General features: G+C 43.7%; 1 protein-coding gene across 3 annotated transcripts in view; it reads right to left on the minus strand.

Moving 5' to 3' along the window:
- Window positions 1-5,160: 5,160 nt before the first annotated feature.
- SINHCAF (SIN3-HDAC complex associated factor) overlaps window positions 5,161-22,417 on the minus strand; it is a 30,157-nt gene continuing 12,900 nt past the window's right edge. For all 3 annotated transcript variants that reach the window (XM_044434198.1, XM_044434199.1, XM_044434200.1), the window contains exons 2-6: window positions 17,842-17,989; window positions 16,934-17,033; window positions 14,422-14,548; window positions 13,059-13,209; window positions 5,161-8,922 (exon numbers count right to left, since the gene is read on the minus strand). In XM_044434198.1, the coding sequence (XP_044290133.1) occupies window positions 8,760-8,922; window positions 13,059-13,209; window positions 14,422-14,548; window positions 16,934-17,033; window positions 17,842-17,969 (669 nt within the window). In that variant the 5' untranslated portion in view covers window positions 17,970-17,989 and the 3' untranslated portion in view covers window positions 5,161-8,759. The remainder of the gene's footprint in view (window positions 8,923-13,058; window positions 13,210-14,421; window positions 14,549-16,933; window positions 17,034-17,841; window positions 17,990-22,417) is intronic.

A 22,417-nucleotide genomic window follows, 5' to 3' on the forward strand; every position in this document is an offset into this window, starting at 1 on the left:
AGGAGGAAGCTAAAACAGGGCAAGTGCAACCCTGTTGATTCTGGTGGACCTCTCAGCAGCTTTCAATACCATCAACCATAGTATTCTTCTTGAGAGGATGGCCAGGCTGGAAATTGGTGGCACCACTTTGATGGCTCCAGCCTTACGTGGATGACCATCTCCAGTTGGTGGAGCTGAGGGATTGTTGCAAGCCATGTAGTCCCGCAGGGCTCCATTTTGTCCCCCATGCTCTTTAACATCTACACGAAACTGCTGGGAGAGGTCATCTGGAGGTTTGGGCTGGGGTGTCACCAATATGCTGATGATACTCAACTCTGATTCTTGCTTTCATCTAATCCAGCTGAGGCAGTGACTGTTCTAAACTGGTGTCTTGGCTTGGTAATGGACTGGATGAGGGTAAGTTTAAACGCAATCCAGACAAGATGGAGGTGCTGCTGGTGGGCAGTCCATCTGTCCAAAAGGGGAATTTTCAGCCTGTCCTGGATGGGGTTGCACTTCCCCTAAAGGACAAGGTTTATAGCTTGGGGTGCTCCCTGAGCCCGAGTTGTCATTTGTCTCACAGATGATCTCAGTGGCCAGGAGCACTTTCTATCAGCTTAGGTTGATTTTTCAGCTACATTCCTATTTGAATGAATGGAGCCTAGCCACAGTTATCCATGCACTGGTAACCTTTTGCCTGGATTAGCACAATGCACTCTATGTGGGGCTGCCTTTGAAAATGGGCCAAGTGCTCCAGCTAATTCAAAACAGAGCAGTGTGGCTGTTAACAAGGACCAGTCCTAGAGAGCACATCATGCCGGTTCTGTGCCAACAGGATTGGCTGCCTGTTGTTGCCCAGTCACAATTCAAAGTGCTTATGCTAACATACAAAGCCCTAAAGGGCTTGTGGCCAGGATATCGAAAGGAACATCTGTCTTTGTATATCCCTACCAGACTTTTAGAATTTTGAATTATCTATTATCTTGGATTTTTTATTGAAAACCCTCCAATATCTAAACTGCAGACCAACATTCATGGAATAGATACATGCAATTTATACAAAACGGTATGCAGAGTTTTTAATAAATGGAGTATTAACCAATGGTTTAAAATGGATAAAGGAACATGCCAATGAGATCCATTATCACCACTTTTATTCATTCTTAAATTGGAAAGTCTTAGCTACAAAAATAAGGCAAGGCCCAAAATTAAAGGCTTGAAAGACAGGAAGATAAAATGAAAAGTTATGCCAACAATATAATATTGATGATTTTAAATCCACATCTATCCTTGCAGTATATAATTACTTCCAAATCATGAGTAGTAGTAGTTCTTCTATACTCCTCACTAGTCAGACCTCATCTGGAATACTGTGCCCAGTTTAATAGTTTTCAACTATTAAAATACAACAAAGTGGAATAATGATAACAGTGACCACAACAGTCTTGTATTTTGGTTTGGAAAATTTCTAAGGAAGCATTGCTGTTGACTCTGAATAAACTTTTGATAAGAATGCAGGCTGCAGTACTATACACTTACCTTGGATTGAATTTGGTGGAAGTTACTTCTGAATGCAGAACACTGTGCTGTGGCAATTCAATAATTACAGTAAACCTGAGACTTTGGGGATGTCCTATACAAGTAACTTCTTCTTGTGGCCCCTAGCAATTCTGCTCAGGTACAAAGAGACACTATTAAAGGTTCTATACAAAGAAGTTGACAAGGCAAGACTGCACATATGAGACAGCTCTAAGTAGGCACTTGGAAAGACAAAATACTCTGGCAGAATGGCTTATTGGAGGGGTAAACAATGCTCCTTCAACAGCCTGATGGTGGCTAGTTTTGATTGTGCAAAACACTACCCAGGTCTCCTTGGAAGGCCAGGGCTGAGCTGTAATTCCTCCAGCCAGGGCTTATGACAAGGGCTCTATCAAAGCAGCTAAAGAGCCATTCAATTATCTGTCTGCATTTATTTTGAAATAAATCTTTTTACCTGTTTTGATGTCTGTGCACGTTTTTCCAGACTTGAGAAACACACCTGGGTAAATTAAATAATACCACAGTTTGAAAAGGAATACTCTGGAATGTTTTAAATTAAGTGCAAAATAACGAAGAAACAGAGTCATGAGCACAACAGCTTGTGCAAAGGCAATCCAGATTTTGGGGGCAGCACAAAAATTTCTGGAAGGAGGCGAGTTTGTTGGAGTACCCTATCACTCAGGTACACACAATGAGGAAAAACCCAACATTCACTACCATTCTACCAGGACAGTTAACAGCAGTGACTAGAAAGGGCATTTAAAAACTATTTTAAAAAGCTGTTATGGGGCATAACATTAATACTTCTAAATGTTATTCTTGAAAAATGGTGGGAACGAGCCCTTTCTCTGGTCACCACCATTAACCACCTTGCTAAAATGGCAATGCCTGAAAGGGGTTTCTCCACCATCATTAAAGAAGTAGATCCTTCATTAGAGAGATACAGCTCTTTCATTTAAGTGACACTTCACTATTTTTAAAAATGGAGAAGCATGCTACTTGTCTTTTTTAAATAAGTGATTAAGCATTGCACTGGTTGCAACAGTTATGCAGAATGTGTGCTGCACTATAATTCATGTCCCTGTTAGGTTAGTGATCATGTCAAAACTGCATCTCTTAAAAAGGGGGAAGGAGTAGCAGTAGAGTTTGTCTGTTTGCATGACAAAACAATCCACATTGTGAAACTGTGGTGTGTACAGCTGCCCATTCAGAATATTCAGCCTCCACTCAGGTTGGTTTTTTTGTGCAAACCCAGTAAGCACAGATTATGCAGGAGCTAAACAACCCTTGTCCAACCCATGGTGGATTTTATAGTTATGTTTAATACTTTCATAACCCATGCTTGCTAAGTTTGCACAAAATGACAATGCCCAACGGTTGTATATACAACCTGGCACTGCAACTTGTCATGTGTTATTTAAACCCATGAGAAGCTGTAGCATGTTGGGCCAACCCCAAACTTTATTATTACCCTTCCATACTTAGGGGAAAAAAGGGGAAACATTCTCTAGTAAGAAAAATTTTCTAGTAAATATCACTGTAAACATTGGATTACATGGTGTGGCTCCCCCATAAAATGTGAGTGAATGAGCCAAAGCAACTCCACAATAAATTCATGAATGCCTTACATGTACTTCAATACATATAATGTCCTATTCATATTGTTGTATTTATATTGTATTTTAATTTTACTGTTTTATGGTTTGTTATTGTTATTTATTTTTATCTGTAATTTTTACACACACATGAGGGGGAGGGAGGGAGGCGCACTGTGAACCACCCAGAGCCTTTGCCTGTGGGGTGCATACAAATGTGATAAAATAGATAAGTAAGTAATACCAAATCATTTTAAACTATTTGCATAAAATATTTTGAAGGGATAAGTCATGTTTTCAAACTGGATAGTAAATATGTCAAAATACATTTGCAGAATTCAACCTAAGCAGCTACGTATATACTAAATTATTTTACATGCAGTGAAGTGGGTGTGACCTTCCAACTCATGTTTCTCCCATATATGTGTATGACTTTTGCTCATTCCCGATACGACTGAACAGTCAAGCACCTAAAAGTACCAAGAAAAGTACCTAGTTTAGGACACAGTTCCTAAGGGTAGGGATGGCTCTAAAACAGCCTCAAGGCAATGGTGGGTGTTGAGAGGACACTGAATGCAGAGTGCCTGTTGGGGTCATGAGAATCTGGGGGGGGGGGTTTAGGGTTAGAGGAAATGCATTGGAGCTTCTTAAAGTGGCACCCCAGCTCACTAAACTGGTGTATTCTACACTGCAGAATTTTGCTCCAGGTCCAACTGGCCTCTTTGAATGCAAGTTGCTGAGGGCAAACAGCACCCCAGTAGCATAAAGAGAAGCTACACTTGGGAACAGAACATTGCGACCAGATGGATTTTAGATCTGGTCATTTTCATACGATCTTATGCATCAACCAATATAAATCTGTGGCAAAACTGTTAAGCCAGGTTGTAATTAATCCCAATAGATCATGGGTAAGCAATATTTACCACTGATCTATTGGGGTAAGCCTCAGATGTTTTGGTCTACAACTCCCATCAGCCCTAACCAACATAAAAAAGCAAGGGCACTGGATTGCTTATCCATTTACTAAAGTATTCCTTCCACAATTCTCCTTTGCTATTCTACCCTTTTCTCCTAGTCCAGTTCTCTTGGTTTGCAACAGAGACTCATTTCCCCCACAAAAAATCTGCATCATTGATTCTTTCTGTTATTAGTTAATTCCCAGGTAACAGTGTGAAGGAGACACTTCACTGGTGAAACTGTGGACTAGGATGTAGCATATCAAGTACTTTAGAACTGAGCTGAAATGAAGGAATGGTTCACAGAACATGAAATGTCTCCCCCATTCTGCAACAAGCTGAAAATGTAGGTCTACAGAAATAGGCAGAAACTGTTTTCCCATTCAGAAAGTATCCCTGCCCCCCGGCATTCAGCTTCATGTCGTCATCTCACAGCTAAATACGACTGGTTGACACTATGATGCCATTGCACTGACTGGAATGTGATTGCAAAAGCAGTGAAAAATAATGCTGGAAGATATGCTTAAGCAGCTGCCAAAAGTGCTAGTGAACAGGAGTGACGTTGTGCATGAATAAAGGCAAAGAGATGCTGGAGATGCATCTTATGGAGAACATTTTGTGGTTTCCAAATCTACCTTCTTCAAAGTTTGCCAGTGAGCCCTACGCTATTAGGTAACGGTGCAGGCCCAGTGAGTTGAATAGGTCAGTCTTTCAGGTAAGTGGGCTTATGAACGTCTACTTGGAAATAGGTCCCATACTGTTGAATGGGACTTCCTGCCAGGTAAGTATGTTTTGGACTGCATTTAATTATATTAGCAGTTACATTCTCACCCTATTTTTCTCCATAAGAAAATATGTAGACTCATTTCACAAGATTGCTGTGTGGTTAACCTTGTGCTATTGTTACTTGAAGGTTGTTGCTCCCCCACCAAACAAGCCTGATTACTTGGTTCAGACAGCCACTAGGCCCAGGAGGAGAAAGAAACAGTCCCACTTTGGCTTTCTTGCAATTGCCACTCCTCTGTAGCTGACGCCCACACAGAGGTCAGCTCAAGAAAGCCAAAAGATGTTTAGAAACAAAAGAAAGAGTGCTTATTTTTCTAAATAAGTCTAAACTTTTATTCATTACCCTAGTAAAAAATGCTTGGATTACAAGTGTATGAACAATATAAAAAGTATAAAAACAGGTTTCATAGATTTCTACTACATTAATACAAAGTGCATAACTACATACAATTCGTCTTGCGTTACTAGTCAGGAAGGAGGAGGAGAAGGCAGGCAAAGGAAAAAACCAGTCTGCTGTTGTAGTAGTAGTAATAAATAAATAAATACAGAAATAGAAGAGATGATCCATATTAAAGAACATTGTTTCATACTGTAGCTGTAAAAGCATAGAACCATTGACCCCTTAAAAAGGAGGGTACAATCTTAAGGTCTCCTGGCATTATCTGAAAGAGCAACGGATTATTTGGAGTCTCCTGCTCAAAGGTCTTGCTACTTGGGAGCTGGGGCTCCAAATGCAGAGCCTCAGCCCAACCCAGCACTTCCGGCTGCCTCTCCAAGGTGCAAAACCTGCTTTGGAGAGGGTAAAGGAATGTGCTGAGAGGCAGGGAGGGGAGGAGGCCGGATCTTACAGTCACAGCCAAAGAGCACCTCTGCCTCTTTCCCTCTCCCTTGGTGGTGTTTTGGTCTGGGTGAAATGGACGCTTAAATGCTTTGAGTATGATGGACATTGGATTGTTCCCTAAAGCAAGAGTAAGCTGTAAGGACACAGAAAAGTTGCCAGGACTGCTGGATGCAACCTTTGGAGATTACCAAACGAGCAAAATTCCACGTGGCTAGTCAGTATCAAATAAAGACCTATCTTATCCTCCCTTTAGAATATTTCTCCTATTTACAAATGGGGGTGGGGTTGAAGGTAGGAGAACAATTAAAGGAAATCCTAAAAAGTAACGTAGGAAGACAGTGTTTCAGATTTATTTTGTCCTGTCACATCTCCTATCATTGGACAAAATGTGTAAAAAAGGAAAAGAAAGAAACCAGTCATGTTTGTAGTAATGCACTGCAGAACACAGGTCGAAATTCTCATGCAATTTGAATGAAGTGATAAAAGTCATACAAACTAAAGCAGCAACATACTCACTGACTTCCTTAGGCCTCTGAAAGCAGGCACACACTTGCTTCATCCAACAGAAATTTTTCCTTGGGCAATGACAGACTCAATTTGAAAACAAATATTTTAGGTTTATGTTTGGCAAGATTCTGCAAAGCCTTGACTTCAGCAAAAAGCCTTACCAAAACTGACAGTGGCAATGCCCCAGAAAGCACATCCTCTCTTGCAGCCTAGACTGAAAAACATGGTAAGAAACTTGGAACAGTAGGAGAGGCCCAATTTGTCATGGGTGCTAGGGAGAAAGTAGCAGACCCCTTCTTCAAGAAAGCTTGTCAAGTTTAGGGTGCCCAGGGCTGCATCCATCCGTGTCATTCCATTAGCACAAAGGATATAATGGTTGTACAGGTGGATGTGCAACGGGCTACAAATGATGCTCCCACACCAGCTGCTCCCCCGGCTCTTCTGTGGCACAAGTGGCCGGCCCTGCTGCATTGGTTGCACCAGTGGCATCCGTCCCTTGTAGAATGAAGATTCAGCACGACAGGGGCAAGCCCCAAAATAAGCAAAAATGTTCATCTGCAGACCAGGGCTGGCCGACGGAGCTGCTTTATGCAGTGGGCACCTCTTGTGAATGGAAATGGGTAGAACTGGCCATTTGCGGCGGTTTTTTGGATACTGGCCCTAACACCTAACTACAACAAAAACCATCTGTGGAGCTTGGCTTTCTCTGAATTTGTGGAATGATACTGTTGAGTACATCTAATTAAGTACAAAAAGGGACACTGATTAGGAGGAAGGGAAGACGTCATTTTATCAGAGAATGGGAGAGAGAACTGGGCAGCTCTGTGCTGAAAGCTGGGTATATGAGAAGTAAGTACAGGGAGATTCAAGGCACTTCTGGGAGACACAAAAAGAGCTACTGGAGGGGCTTTGTGAACTGCAGCTGCTCGGATCAAGGACCAGCAAAAGTGATTCAGTAACTACTTGGTAAACATGGGCCACCGTATGCATCTAGCTAATTTAGCAAACCATCTTGTTTACAAGGCAACCATAAAAGTTGGTGCTATAACTATTGTTATTAATTATATTTCTATTTTAAAATTTGGAAGGAGGTAAAGAGAAAAAGAGAATGCTGCCACTCTGTATGCATACATTTACAGAAATAAAAACGATAGCTTTTGCCAACAGAGGCAACGCTAACCTAGAGCACTTTCTCTTGAGATTACAACTTAAAAATGAAGGTGGGAAGGGGGCAGCTGCTATTGTGATCGTCCTTCCTTAGATGCATAACCATATTATCAGAACAGTGTGAAGATGCAGAATCCAATGGAAAGAGGAGGAACCATAACCCTGAGCTTTGTTAGTATGGCTTCCATCATGGCTTTCTGTCAACATGTTAATCTCGTGCAACAGCTGGATTGGGAGTGCAAGCTGGGCTACTCTGAACCTAAAATCTAACCAACATTGGACAGACTGCCATTCCCACTCTGTGCTGCAGTTTTTCAGTTTCAATACTTAATTTTTATTCCATTTTTATCTGAGAGACTGTACAACTGGATGAGATTAGTGAAAAATCACACACACAGGCTATCTTTGACATAATTACCCAGGAGTAAGGCCCATTAAATTCAATGGGTCTTACTTCTTGACTAGTATGAACAGGAAGGCAATGTTAAACTGCCCTCCTATACATACCTATTTAGACATAACCTTCAGTGGGGCTTACAGGTGAAGTGGTATGGGATTGCAGCCGATGGCACAAGGATTTCTCCTAGTATTGTGTGTTCACCACAACCCAATATAACTCAACACAAGCAGCCAACAATACATTTGAAAAGGTTGTTTTACAATACCATGAAGTCCACCAAATTCGTAACTCAAGCATGGGCTGCACAGTGGAAAAATAAAGATCACTTGGTCCATTGGGAAGTCTTCCCTCTTAGTATGGCCAGCCTCAGAACTTAACTTTGCCCGAGGCTGGTTGTGTTCTCTGTCCCTTCACCCATGTAATTCTGTGAGGCCAGTCCCTCAGTCCTTGACCTCATGGTCCAAAACAGGCAAAAGCAAAACAACTTATTGTGGTTGAACCATCAGTAGTAAGAACTAAGAGCCCCCACACTTTACAACATATACATAGCAGGGACCCCGTGTACAAAACGTAACTACCCAAGTCCATGCCTTAGATAATAACTGCTATTTTCCTCAGGAGGAGGAGAAAACTAACTGGCTTTTGGGTGGTGGGGGGGTTGTTGTCCTAATGCCAAACATAGCACTTTACCAACCTCCTTGGTCTGCTTGAGGAAAAGTGGCATGGGCAGAAGGGGCTGAACAGCAGCTTTCAGCTCAGCTACATAGTTTAGAGCCTCTTAAATATTATTTACAGTAATTTTCTGAAGAGATACAAACAGGTTTCTGAATTAGTGGAACTGAAGCAGTAAAAAAATCCTTTAAAAGTTCAAGGGAAAAAAAGTCTTTTGGCAGCATAATAGGCTTCCAAAGTGAGGAAAAGTTACTTTCAAGCCATTTGAGAGAGACAGAAAAGGTTCCATTTACACTTTCTGCAGCTGACTCTGGAAATCACCACTCCTCCTGGTTGGAGATGGTTGGGGACTGGAGGCCTTGTGCTTCAGGCTTCTCGTTTGCAGACTTCTTGTTACTACAGCACGGTTTGAAGAGATGAGTGTCTATAAGGACTTCTCCAAAGCGACCCTTGTAAATAATTCCACAGCAAACTTTTTGCCTTCAAGAGAAAACAAACACAAGTTATTTCAACCAGACTGCTTTCTATATGAGATTCCCTTGATAGAGCATACAAAATGTATTCATGAAAAAGAATAAATCTGCAGCGAATTAGCAGTGTAAGAACAGTAAAGATAGCAAACACATTATACCTCAGCCGGCCATGCAAATACAAGTTTTCACGGGCAATCTGCAAACAAGGAGGATGGTTATCATCAAAGATGCCGTGCCACTAGTGTTCACCTGCTACTTTTTCTACAGTTATAGGGCAGAACACAAGTCTCCTGGAGCTGATGTAACAGCAGGGACAGTCTGATATTGGCAGAGGCACTCCTTAAACTACCCAGATCCTGAACTGAGTCAATACCAGAACTTAAGCTAAGTTTGGAAAGAAAACATGTACAATTGTGTGGTTAGAAGACCAGGATAATGTGCTCAGATTGTCAAGCTCCATCCAGCATTCTGATGGCCACATTTCGTACCAGCTGCATTTCCTGAACCATCCTTAGAGGCAGAGCACTGCAGAAGTCCTGTCTGGCTGTACATGGCTGAAGTTGCATAACTATAGAAATAACTAGTCACATCACAACACAGTTCCATTTCATGTGTCGAACTTGGCATCTGTGGAATATCTGGCAATGTTGCAGTGCCACCACCCATTTTGGAAAAAGGGGGCTCTTCAGGGGCAGAAGCAAGGGATCTCTGTTTCATAGGCTGGAGTGGGTCAGATTGCTAATTCAGGGCTTCTAGGATAAACTTGCTCACTGCCTCGGAACAGTGAGGGGGCTCTGGTCCCATACTGTCCCTCCCTGGCTACATATTGCCTATATGTTGTTAATTTGACAGGAGCCAGGCTGGACAGGTCAAAATTTCTCTCCAGCACTTGGCAGGAGAAAATAAAAGGCCTGTTCAACTTCCTACTAATGAGTTTATGCTTTGGTTGGGATCAAACCAAAATGACGTTTCCACAGGTCTCTGTTCATTTAATGAAAAGATTTATATTCTGACTACTGATCAAAGTGATCTCAAAGCTGCTCACAAGGTCTTTTAACACAGCCCACAGAAGAATTTCAGGAATACTCATCATAAATCCTCCCTGCTGGAATGCTGCCTGACACCCCAATACTGTGCTGCTTTTGACACCAAAAGGAAGGTTCTATTCCTGCTTGGGAAAGCCTAAGGGGTCACTTGTTCTGCACGCCAGACTCACCCAGTTCAAAGCCATCACCTCATCTCTGGCATGACCATTATTTTATGACTTAATTTAACCTCTTACCCTCCTTCCTTGAACTTATTTTCAAAAGACACCTGATATGGGTGCTCCCAACAAGCCATTAAATATCCTTGGATGTCTGTCTTTAAAAGCCTTGACCTACAAGGCTCCCCGAACCAGCACTGAAGGAAGCACTAAGGAGTTTGTGCCAGGCAGGCCTTGTTGGGAAGGTCATTCCATAGGCCAGAGCTGCCACTTAGATGGCCCTCCCGCTTGCTGCTGCCCTCAGAGGAAGAGCTCAGCTGTTGATCAGTGTCTGGGTAGCCTGCAGCTGGGAGAGGCATTTCAACACCAAACCAACACCTTGAATCGGGCTCAGAAACATGGAGGCAGCCAATGCAAGCAGGCTACAACTGGTGTTGCATGGTCAGACCTTCTGTCCCCTTCTGTCAAGCTGCCCTGTTACATGCTGCAGCTTTGAACAGTCTTCCTGGACAGCCCCATGTAAGGGACGATGCAGGAATCTAGTTTAGAGACTACAAGAGAAGAGATTACTTAAACCAGATAGTCCCTTGCTAGAGGGCACAGCTGAGCCACTAGCAAAAGCTGGTACAAGGCACCAGCAGCTCTGGCTACTGACATCATCTAGGCCTCATCTGGCAGCTGAAGATCAAGCTGTTGGTGCTCTTGCCACGGTGAAGAGAGAACTGCTTGTTACAAGGCTGCAGCTCGACACTGCCCATCACAACACTCACAGCGACAGTCTTGAATCCTGCACAGAAAACAGGTGGTGCGGCCCAGGAATGTCTAGGATTTGCTGAAGGCTACGTTTGCAAGTGTGTCTGAACAGGTCCCCAATTCCTTGCCAAAGAACAGTACAGACGGACCAGACAAAATGCATTTAGTCCAGTGTCTCCCCCCCCCGCCCACATGCTTTCAGGGGGCCCACAGGCGCAGTACGAGGCTGGGACAAAGCCCCACTTTTGATATAAGGTCACAGTGCCACATCTGGTCAGCTAGCATCTTGCTAGGTGATCTGTGATCCTCCAAAAATGCAAAAGTGAATGACACCATAACCTTTTTCTTGAAGGGAATGACTGGTTCCAACCATCATGAGCTTTTTGAGTTGCAAATTGGAATCTGGAATTTGCCTTTGAAATTTGCTCTCCAGAATGGTGCAACTGGTGCCAACACTTTATTCTTTTCAGCAGCAGGTCTAAACTTTTTAATTTTCCCAGTACTTTAAGGGTTGATGGTTTTTAAATTGGAATTTTATGTTTATATTGCACTTTAATGCACTATTATTGATTAGTGAACAGTCTTGAGACCTGACTCAGGTAAAGACAGGGTGATGTTTTAAATATATACATAAAAAAACAACCATCATTAAACAGATGGGTCTGGCCACAAGGCAATGACCTGATTTGCTCAGCAGACTGCTGAAACCAGAAATGGAGGCTTTCATGATATTGGACTGAGCAGTCCTCAGTCTCTGCAAAGGACCAGGCTTTACTGAGCAGAGATTCCCATAAAAATAACTCCTCCATCCTTTTGGAGCTGTCCTGTGTTTTCTAACTCAAAGCCAGATGCTCTCTCATTCTTAGATCATTCTCTCTACAATAACTCCAGAGGTAAGTCAGACGTTTTGAATTTTATTAGAATTCTGCACCTGTGCATAATTGCTCCCTTCCCTGTTGCCCTCTTGTCCCCTCTCCACAAATGAACTCTTTTTTGTATTTGGATATTTAGCTTTTTCAAAGTTTTTAAGTTCCCTTAGTGAATTCTTCTTGTGAAAGACTTTGTAGCTACAAAGCTGCTGCTTGTGTTTTAAGGTTCTTTTTTAAGGGCTTTGGGGGAGAAAAGTCTAAAGAAGCTTTCATGTTTCTTTTGTCCAAAGCCTGGGCTGAAGTAAGAAATTGTTGGCAACAGGGCTCAGAAACTCTCCAACCAGCTAGACAAACTACACAGGAGGTGTGTTGGGAGTTCCATCCTGACGGGTGGCTGCCCATCAGGGATTCTCTTCTGGGGGATCCACGTAACAAAGAAGTTCACCCTAGGAGGAAATCTTATCCCCCTTCCTCGTCCTACAGAAGCCTCTTCTGATGTTGCTTCCCCACAGCCACCATTTGGGGGCGCACTGCCTCTGAGCATGAAGGTGCAACTTCACCTCCAGGTCTAGCAGCCAGCTACAGAGTGCCCATCCTCTCTTCCTCGCCTTTGCCTAATCCCCCTTCCAAGCCATCAAAGCTACTCACACCACATCTTGTGTCTGCAAACTCCATAAATTAATTATGCATTCCCAGACTTCCTGATCCCAGCTCAAATTATAGAGCAGCCGTCTCTTCTAGGCACTGTCACTGCTTCAGCTGACACCAAGTATGCAACAACTCAGCTAGATTTAAAGCAAGAGGGGTACTTATAGATCAATAAAGTGCTGGCTATTGTCACAGCATCCATCATTTCTCTGGGAGAGATTAATGTGGAGAGGGGGGAGAACCAGCCCGAGGCTGTGGCTTTGCTCTCAAGACAACAACAGGCCTTGTGACCCATTTCATGCCCTGCATGCTATCAAGTTACTTTATCTCCATCCTTAAACACCATGTTGAGTCATCAGCTGTCTGCAAGTGCTGCCTAATTGCTAAGGAAACGGAAGCAAAAGAGCCTAGTAATTAAAGATTACATTTAATTGCAATTATGTGCATTCTTAACATTGTCTCTTGTGCTTCCCATCTCCTGTCTACTGTCTCCTTTGTGTAAATGGAAGACCTCCAGCCTCTTTTGCAACGTTTAAATGCTGTTTCTAAAAGACTTTGAAAATGCATCTTTGCTCAGCACTAGGCTTCCTACTTGGGCTTCCAAAGTAACATTGACTGATATGATGAATTAGGGGGTGCACGGATTGGAGCTAGGACTTTTCCCTTCACCTTTTCCAGTAAGTAAGATCTAGGAAGGAGAAGACAGGTGTGCGGCTGGAGCCAGGAGTCATCTCGGTGTCTGAGCCATCATCAGACTGGTTGCTGTAGCAGGGTGAGTGGGCTGGAGAGGCACTTGAAGTGGTACTGTGGGCATCCGAATCTACAAAAGGAGAATGTAATAGCATTAAACCGGATTTTTGCATGCACACACATACATGCATACACACCTGCTTTTATCCCAGAAGTCCCAGGACTTTGAAATGCACCTGGCTTTGAAAAGCAGGTTCTCTGCTTTCATTAAAAAGCAATCAAAACTATCAAAAGTCTCCATATGATTGCAGCGTAAAATACATAAGGAATCTTACTGAATGCTGAGACCACAAAGGGAGTCATTGCATAAGTATTGGTGCTCTTACACATCTCCTAATTTGTTACTCCAAATCTTGCTGTTGTATGTTTTATGCAACCTTCAAGTAATAATGCTACTGCAATTTTCCTATTTTAATCCTATTTTACTATGTCTTTCCTCCAGACTAAGAGTAGCAGCAAATGTAGGGTTATCTGATTTTTACTTGCACAAAACACTATGAATTCCTTGGAAACAAGATTATGTATATGCAATTATATAGGGACCAGCAAACTGGAACTACTTATTTTGGACCTGTGTATAATACATAGAATATAATATACAGAGTGGCTTGAGAAAATATATGTCTGCCTACCCAACCTTTAGGTGACCAGTTTAAGCCAGATTTTGTTGTCTGGATGAATGTTCAATTTTATGCTGGAATAGCACAAGCTATTAGAATAGTGCAGGCAACACTGATGTTTACATGTCCTCCAGCAACTTTCCTTCACTCAAGTGCAAAACCAAGCTAGAAAAAAAACATACTATATGGATCTGAAAACTAGCTGTCAGTGGTAAGGCTTAAAGCCAGCTTCTCAGAGGTAGGGGACAATATTTTCAGTATTTCATACTATTCTTATATACCAAAGGTTCTCCTTCAAAATGCATAGTGCAACCATTCAGATTCAAGAGTTACAACACCAGATAAAGCTAAATACTCATGAAAGGACAAACAGAGTCCTATTCAGGTGTTAGAAAAATGGTGACAGTGAACAGGTGAGGAGCAGGGGCACACACTAACTTTGCACTCTCAATTGTCACTTTTGTAGATTGAGGGTGACCTGGGAAAGGGAGGGCCTCCTATACACATTGGAACTTTCCACATGGGCCAGAAGACTTAGGAAATCATGTTGCAGATCCCTTGCACACAGGAGCAAATGGATGGACTGGGGTGCTCCCCTCCTCCTGTCTTTATTGTCCTCATTTTCCTAACACCTGAGTAGAGCTTAAGCAGCGTCAACATACTATGTCGCTTCAACTCCTTCTGCAATTTGCTTATTTGATTGCTCTTCATCCTGCTGCCAGGTAGAGTTTTCATCTTCTTTGGCTTCAAGGTAGTTTTCAGACTTGGTCCAGCCCTCGCATCCACAACCTGGGGAAAAATAATACAAAAATAAAGACCATCACCACATGGGAGAGCTTATCCCACTAATCCCATCCTCCAGATGCAGCCATGGTATTTGGCCAGTTGAAAGTCACCTTTTTTCAAACTGGCAAAAGGTTTTTTGGTTTCTTTTTAATGAGAAAATTACTATATAATCAATTGCACTTAAATATCTGCATATCCAAAAGTTTCCCAGAAGTCTTTTATACACAGAAAGAGATAAATTCTGCACAATGACAATCCAAATTCTGCATCCAAAACAAGAAAAACTGAGTTCTGTACTCTGTAAGCTTTCTGCAAAATGAACAAAAAATTATAGGGGGAGGAAGGCCTAGATCTCACAGAATAGCAAATGAAGTGGTACGGCCACTTCTGTCATCTGTATCTGGATGGCCCAACATGACTTGCATGACTGAATGATGGGCTGCAACGCTTGGCCTATGCCATCTAAGTGCTTTGCTCTCCAACTGCCATCCATCACAGGGCAAGCGGACTTGGGATTACAGGAGCTGCAACCCCACCCTTTTGCAGGTCACCAGGGTCAAGAGGACGTGCCAGTCTCTCCAGGATGGAGTGCGCAATTGCATAAGCCTCTACCTGCAGCCAGAAGCGCTCCAGTCCAGCCACAAGTGGACCGCCTCCTCTCTTGCCTGAGAGAGTATAAACGCGGCACAAGCAAACCAGGCTTGCTGTGACTTATACGAGACACGTTCCCCACACAGCATGCATCGAGCCTATGCCAGTGCTTTATGAATCACAACGGTGGAGACAGCTAATGGAAGAATCATCGTGCCCAGCAGTTCCGGGCATGTTGTACGCCCAGTGACTGCTAACAAGGGAACGCCCAGGAGATCTAACCTACAACATCGCTGTTTAGGGCAATGCAAGACATGCAGCCTGAAAAGGCTGAGGGAGAGTGGACACGTCTAAGAAGGCTTGCCTGAAAATTAAGGTAAGTGCAGCGAGGTTTCCACAGGACCTTCCCAAAGCTTTGCGTTCCTGGAGCAAGACCCAGCGACCCAGAAAATCACTCAAGCATTGGCAGGTTTGCCCTCCCGCATGTGGGAGGTGGAGCCCAGGACATGACCTGATGGCACATGATGTGGAAAACTTAGCAGGCTTGCACTAGTCAGCACCTGGATGCGAGGCTGACCAGGAATGCTGCACCAACTGCCTTGAGTCCAGCATCAGGAAAAAGTTGGAATAAACAGTCTCCTTTGCCAAAAAATCTAAGAAAAGGTAAGAAAGCGAAGGACCATATTGGAAGGTCCTTGTGTACTTTGCAAAGAGCAATGCACTTTGATTCTCATTTCTTTTTTTCATATCTCCATGGCAATGTGTGTGAGAAAGAAATGTTATGTGGTTGGTGCACCAAAGACCAAAGAGACCTAAGTTCAAAGCTCCACTTCATCATAAAACCCACTGGATGACCTAGGTCTGGTCATCCTCTCACCCTAGGTCTCCTTTATAGGGCTGCTGTGAGGATAAGCAGGGAGGGAGTGAATCATTTATATTCTTCCACATCTTGGAGAAAGGGCAGGGCAAAAAGTAAATAAGCAAACAGGTTCCCATAAAAGAAGATGCATGTGCTCCTGCCAAGGGGACAGGATATGTATCGACGTATTACAGCTGAAAGCGCAAAACACATGCGCACGTCCTGTAATGACGGAAGTGGCTCTGTTTGGGTGAAGGACCACAGCAGGCTCAATGGTCTCAGAGAAACAAGTACCACCAGCCCCTGGAAAAGGGCCGTGGGCACTGCAAAGGCGCATGTTCCTTGGCCCTGCCTGACACTGCTGTAGCAGCACAGGAGCCCTGGAACAGGGTTGGAGCTGCTTGCAGAGGCAGTCCGAGCACATGCCTTCCACATGGCATGAAAGAGCCTTGGCATGTTGCGGCCGACACAGAGCCAGCGCCGGGTGTGGTGAATGCGCCTGTGTTCATTTTAGCCACTTGGTGGAAAGGTGCTGCCAGCCCGAGTTTCACCACTTTATAAACGGGAATATATAAATAATTTTACAACATGTGTGTTTGATGGACATGACAGCATACTTGCCATTTCCTGCACAGAAACATCATGGTGATCATGCAGAAATTTGCCCCCTGGGTAAGAAATAAGCATTCTAATGGCAATGGGCACAGGATTCAAAGCAACTGGAACATGCGTGGATCATGTATTTTTTTTGCTGCCCAGTTAACTGCAACGACTTCTCCAGAGGATCCTGGGAACGGCAGTCTGATTAGCATGCTGAGAATACTCAGTGAGCGATTCTTCTGACACCCACTACTGCCACCAAGCTACTGTTTCCGGGAATCCCTGGGAATACCTATCAAACCTCTTTAGGCTTACAGTGCAAGTATGCTTGAACTCACGTGATTCCAATTTTTTTTTGATCCTGCTGGCAGCTTCTTCCATCTTTTCACCAAAAGCACACATGCGTTGCAAATATCTCCTGAGCGGGCCTCATGCAGGCTGTGAAGAGAAGCCCACAGCGTCAATGCTTAGCTATGCCAGAAATAAGCCGTGTCAAAAAAAAAAAAAAAAAAGCACACACATGTCTACAAAGGAAGACACTTGTCACTTCTGGAAGGGGCGAAGTGTCCTACCTCGAGGGATCTCAAGCCACTGAGTGCAACAAAAATAATTGTGGAAGAATGGTGAGCTGCATGCTGAAAAAGCTTGTTAGGCAACTGCTCGGCCTTGCCCTTCCCTGTTAAGATACAGACTCTATCCACCCTCCCTCAGAAACCCTTTCCAGGATCCAGTGGCTCCAGCAAGATGTGCCAAGCAGGATCACCTGAAAGACTGCTCTAGTTTTCCTCTTCCTCTTCCCCTCCCCATCAACCCTCTGCTTGCGCATCATGCCTTTTTAGACTGCAAACCTGCAGGCAGGGAGCGCACAGATTATATATAAGCTGTTTTGAGAGCCCTTTTTGGCAGAGGAGCCGAATATAAATACTGCAAACAGAATATAAATACTGCAAACAAACATGCAGGCGCATACATGGAAAGGAGCTATGTCTCTTGTCCTCGCCGTCCCAACCTCCTGCGTTCAGTGGAAAGTCTGAAGGAGAGCTGGTGCTTGTGCAACAGAATGTACACCAGCTCCTTTCTATGACTTTGTCAAATGCGCAGGGATCGGTGTATTAAGATTGATGGGGGCATTGCAACTGGGGACAGGTCAGCATGCAGGACTCATCTCCCCACATACACAAACCCACTGAGGTTTGTATAACCCTCTCTAAATAGGGCTATATAGAGGAATGGCAGAAACTCTTACCCAAAGCAGTTCTGGAAATCCTTTTCATAACGCTTGCTATCTGTGAAACGGGAACTGGAAGACTTGGCTCTGCAAATACAGCAACCCTCTAAACTCCGGTACATCTTGGGTTTGTGGAAGCCAAACATGTTTTCTTCCCTCTTTTAACCTATGGGGAGAAGTGTGGGAGGAGAGAGAAAGAGAGAGATGAAGCTTCAAAACCAAACAAGGACAAACTTGAAAGGCAACACAGAAGTTCCCCCCACCCCTGTCCTCAGCCCCATGTGGATCTGCAAATCGACACAGCATCGCAGTCAAAAGCGCTCCCTGGGAAATGATAAATTATGCACTGCCGCAGCCCCACCCCCTCTTCCGTAGGTGCTTCTGCTACATTTCCATCTCTTTTGATCGCCAGCAGTGTTATTTCCCTTACCTCTTCCAAGGCATAGAACATCACAAGGGATTCAGTCAGACACGTAACAAGGTGACCTCAAGCACAAAAGTTAATCCAAAAAAGGAAAAAAAGCTGCTATGGAGAAAAGAAAATCTGAGCCACTGTGTTTATCTCAGATCAAATTTAATAGCCTTATATTTGGGGAGCAGATGGAGAGGAAACCTATCCAATACAGAGAATAAATTCCATCAGCATAGGAAGCTACATTCACCACCAATACCTTTGCTGGTTTTAAAGGCACATTTTCATGTCATTACAAAACAGGGCTCATGGGATCAAAGCACCAGCAGAATCTGCCTAGCAGGGATACTGAAGTTCATCTGCCACAAACCTCAGAATTCCATGTTCCCTTGGAACTTAACTGCAGTCTTCACTGCAAACAATACATTGTTGAGAGCTATCCTTGTTGTAATGCAAAATATGGGGGGGGGTAGTTTTGAATGGGCAATTAAGACCCATTAGCTTCACAAAAGACCTGTTCCTGGTGAAGATGAAAGCTAGCTGGAATAGAACTGCTTTGCTGATATGTTTCAAGGCAGATGCCTGCATTTCTGGACTCTCACAGGAGATGGCTATGGAGGACTGTCCAAGTACCTACAAGTCAAAATCCACCACTACCTTACCATGCATGGTGTGACAAAAACATGCATGGGAAAAAGCACTGTTGTGCCAGAGTGAAATATGCCACTTTCACCATAAAAGTCCCCCAATGGCTGTTTCCCCCATCACACAAGCCTTTTCAGCATGCTTAGTTTCTATCGGCTGCTGTTATCGTTAGCATTTTTGAAGCACCTAAATGTTATGTTTGCTGTACCAGAATTAACAGATAAAACACTTGACCACAGGCTCCCAGTCTAATTAACAAGAAACCGAGAGGGAGAGGGAGGGAGGGAGAGGGAGGGAGAGAGAGAGAGGGAGAGGAGGAAGGAAGAGAAAAGTACACACTGTTGTAACTGCACCTTCACCAGCAGATGGATGAGAGACAGGAAGGACTGGAAGAATCTAAAAAAGGTGAACACATTTTTCCCCCCAGGGAATTTTTATCTTCTCTTTGGGCAAAACATGGGAAAGAGATTCCTCCCAACATTTCATTCCTGCACTGCATCCGTAATCTTAGCTGGCAGAAGATCTGCATCTCAGCTTTTGCAGGTAGAGAAAAAATGCCCGCCACTTGTTCTGAAGACCCAATTCATATATGAGTATTTATTGTGTAAGAACCTCCAACTATCAGATAACAGTGGGAGTACTTGCATGTGATGCTAACCCACTGTGTGTCCATCACCCCATGGGGCTTCATGGCACATGCTGGCTGCCATTTTGAACATTCAAGCTATGATAGGCAGATGGATTGTTGAGTCTTGTGAATCCAGATGGTGTCTATTATGGGAGTGTTAATCAACTGTATAGTAATCCATGGGTTATTCTAGAGTTGGTTAACCCTTGTGTAACCCACAATGCCCAGGTTCATATGACATGACAAACCACAGCACCGGCACACCTGCCACAGCTTCCATATTTAAAATGGAAGCCAGCGTGCACCACCATTTATTTAAGCCACAGTGGGCTGCAGTAATAATACAAACCTGGTCAATTAGTGGATGCACAGCTATCCACTGCACAGCTATGGTTCAAATCTGCCCATTATAGGTATAGTATTTCTTCCTCACACTGTAAGTATAATGTTGACTGAGTACTTAAGTGCATCACACCTTGCAAAAAATCCTGATGAAAGTGGAAAAAGAAAATTAAGAAAGCAGGACTACAGCTGAATATGAGGGAAACAAAAATCATGCCCACAGAAGAATTCCAGAACTTTACTGTTAATAATGAAATAATCAAAATTGTGAAAGATTCTTCATAACTTGCCTCAATCATCCATTCAAAGGGAGACTGCAGCCAAAAAATGGAAGAAACTGGGATGTGGAGAGGCAACAATGAAGGAACCGGAAAAGATTGTCATGTGTAGGGACATTTCACTGGCAATCAAGGCCAAGATCATACTTTCCTATTCCCAATCAGAAGGTATCGCAAACTGGACAGTGAAACATGGTTCACAAAGACCTTTGTGAACAGGCCGGACTGACAAAGTTAACAACCAGGTCCTAGATCAAATCAAGCCAGGAAGCAAAACATGATGAAAGTGATGCTGTTGTACTTCAGACACAACAAGAGAAGGGAAGACTCCTTGAAGAAGGCAATAATTCTAGGAAGAAGAGAAAGGCCAACTATGAGATGGATCAGCGCCATAAAGGATGCTACAGTCTTCAATTTACAACAGCTGAGCAGGGGTGTCATTCATTCTGGAGACACCGTAAGCCAGGGGTGACTTGATGGCATATAACGGCAGCAGCTAAGAAAGCCTGCTTGCATTAATGTGCAAAGTGATAGCTCCTGGGATCCAAGTCAGGTTTACTTGCTGATGTGATCAACTCAAGAGACCCACTCTTGCTAATTCAACTGCCCTTAACCTATTAGAAGCTGGGTCAGGCACTGTATAATGGAGTGCAAGAGAGGGATAAACAGCTTCTTTAATTTCAAATGTTAAAAATGAACCCACTTTCCACAAAAATTCAGTAAGGAGTGTGCTTTTCTAAGAAATATCTATCCTATCATGCAGAAAGGGATCTTCTAGGATCAGAGTTGGAGAAAACCTTCAAGACCAGCCCCCTGCTCAGTGCAAGCTCCACACTTCATGCTGTAGCTATAACATCCATGACAGATGGCAACCCAGCCTCTGCTTAAATACCTTCAATGAAAGAGAACTCACCACCTCTTGAGGCAATGGTTCCACTGCTAACATGGTTCGGATGGCCTTCATTCCCAGGTGTAGCCAGGATAATATGGGCCCATTTGTGGTGAAGTCCAATAAGCTTCTCAGTCCCAGGCAGGTGGTGAGGGCTTGGGCCATTCTATTGGCCAATGAGTGGAACCCTGGGATGGTGCTGGGGAGTAGGTTCCTGTATGGCAGTCAGAGAACTGGATAAGTTGGAGTCAAGGGTTGCTGTCAGTCCCAACACAAGGAGCTGGTTAGGAAGAGGCAGAGGTGGTGGGCTGATTGGAGTATAGGAAGGTGTGTCCCATATCTCCCCTCAGAGTCAGTTCTGCTTGTCCCATCAAGCCTGATGAAGGAGCAGGCATCAGGACTGGTGCTGGGATCAGCAGTGGGACCAATTGTGGGACCAGCATAGAGATGGTAGTGTGGGCCACTGATGGAACAGGCCTGTGGGTGTGCACCAACTTTGTTGTTGGTGAGTGGAATTGGGTCTGTTTTGAGGGCTTCTCTTTGCCCTTCTTTGTCACCTTCTTAGGATCATCCACTGTCTTGTAGATCCCTTTCTCCTTCTTTTAAGGCCTCTTATCATTGGGTACACATCTGGATTTTTTCAGCACTGAGAAGATGACTGGTGGAGCACCAGCAGCTGCCAATGGGGCGTGAGATGAGGCAGATGCCCACAGTCTTGTAGGTCCACAACTTGGTTTTCAGGTGCCCGGCTTGATTTTTGTAGGCTTGCTGGGTGAAAGCCCAGTAGTGGGGGCAAGACCCCACCTGATGATTTTCACCAAGATAGGAAAGGCACAGAGAACAGCCATCCATAGAGGGCATTTGTGTGCTGCAACAAATGTGTTTCTATAAAGCCATCTTGAGGGCCATTGGGGAGAAAATAGAGGAAAGATGAAGTGAGTGACAAAGAGAGATGATACAGGGGGTTTTATTTTTATTTTTGTGGGGGTAAAGGTTATTTTAAAGAGTGTGTAAAACTGAAGAAGACAGCAAGATAAAAGGAATTTTAGAATTAAGAAGGTTCTAGAAGTAAAGGAAAGATGCTAGAAAAAAACAGAGAGCTAGAAACCTGATGTACCCAAATTGGCAACCAGCAAAGGGCTCGGAAAAATGGCAGAAGCCCCTCCTATTTACAGAGAGGGGAGAGGGATCAGGGCTCCCTTAGCTAGGAAAATCTTCCTGACAACAGGGTCTGGGCAGGCACACAGCTTATGTGTGAGGCACAGAGACCACGAAGAACAAGGCTTCTCCATCTTCCACACAACAGATATTTGAAGATCACTATCACAGCTCCTCTTAACCTTCTCTTCTCCAGGCTAAACATACCCAGTTCTATCAACAGTTTCTCATAGGTTTCCAGA

This window comes from Varanus komodoensis, unplaced genomic scaffold, assembly GCF_004798865.1.
Source record: "Varanus komodoensis strain SLA01 unplaced genomic scaffold, ASM479886v1 scaffold27, whole genome shotgun sequence".
In the NCBI taxonomy this organism is placed as follows: domain Eukaryota; kingdom Metazoa; phylum Chordata; class Lepidosauria; order Squamata; family Varanidae; genus Varanus; species Varanus komodoensis.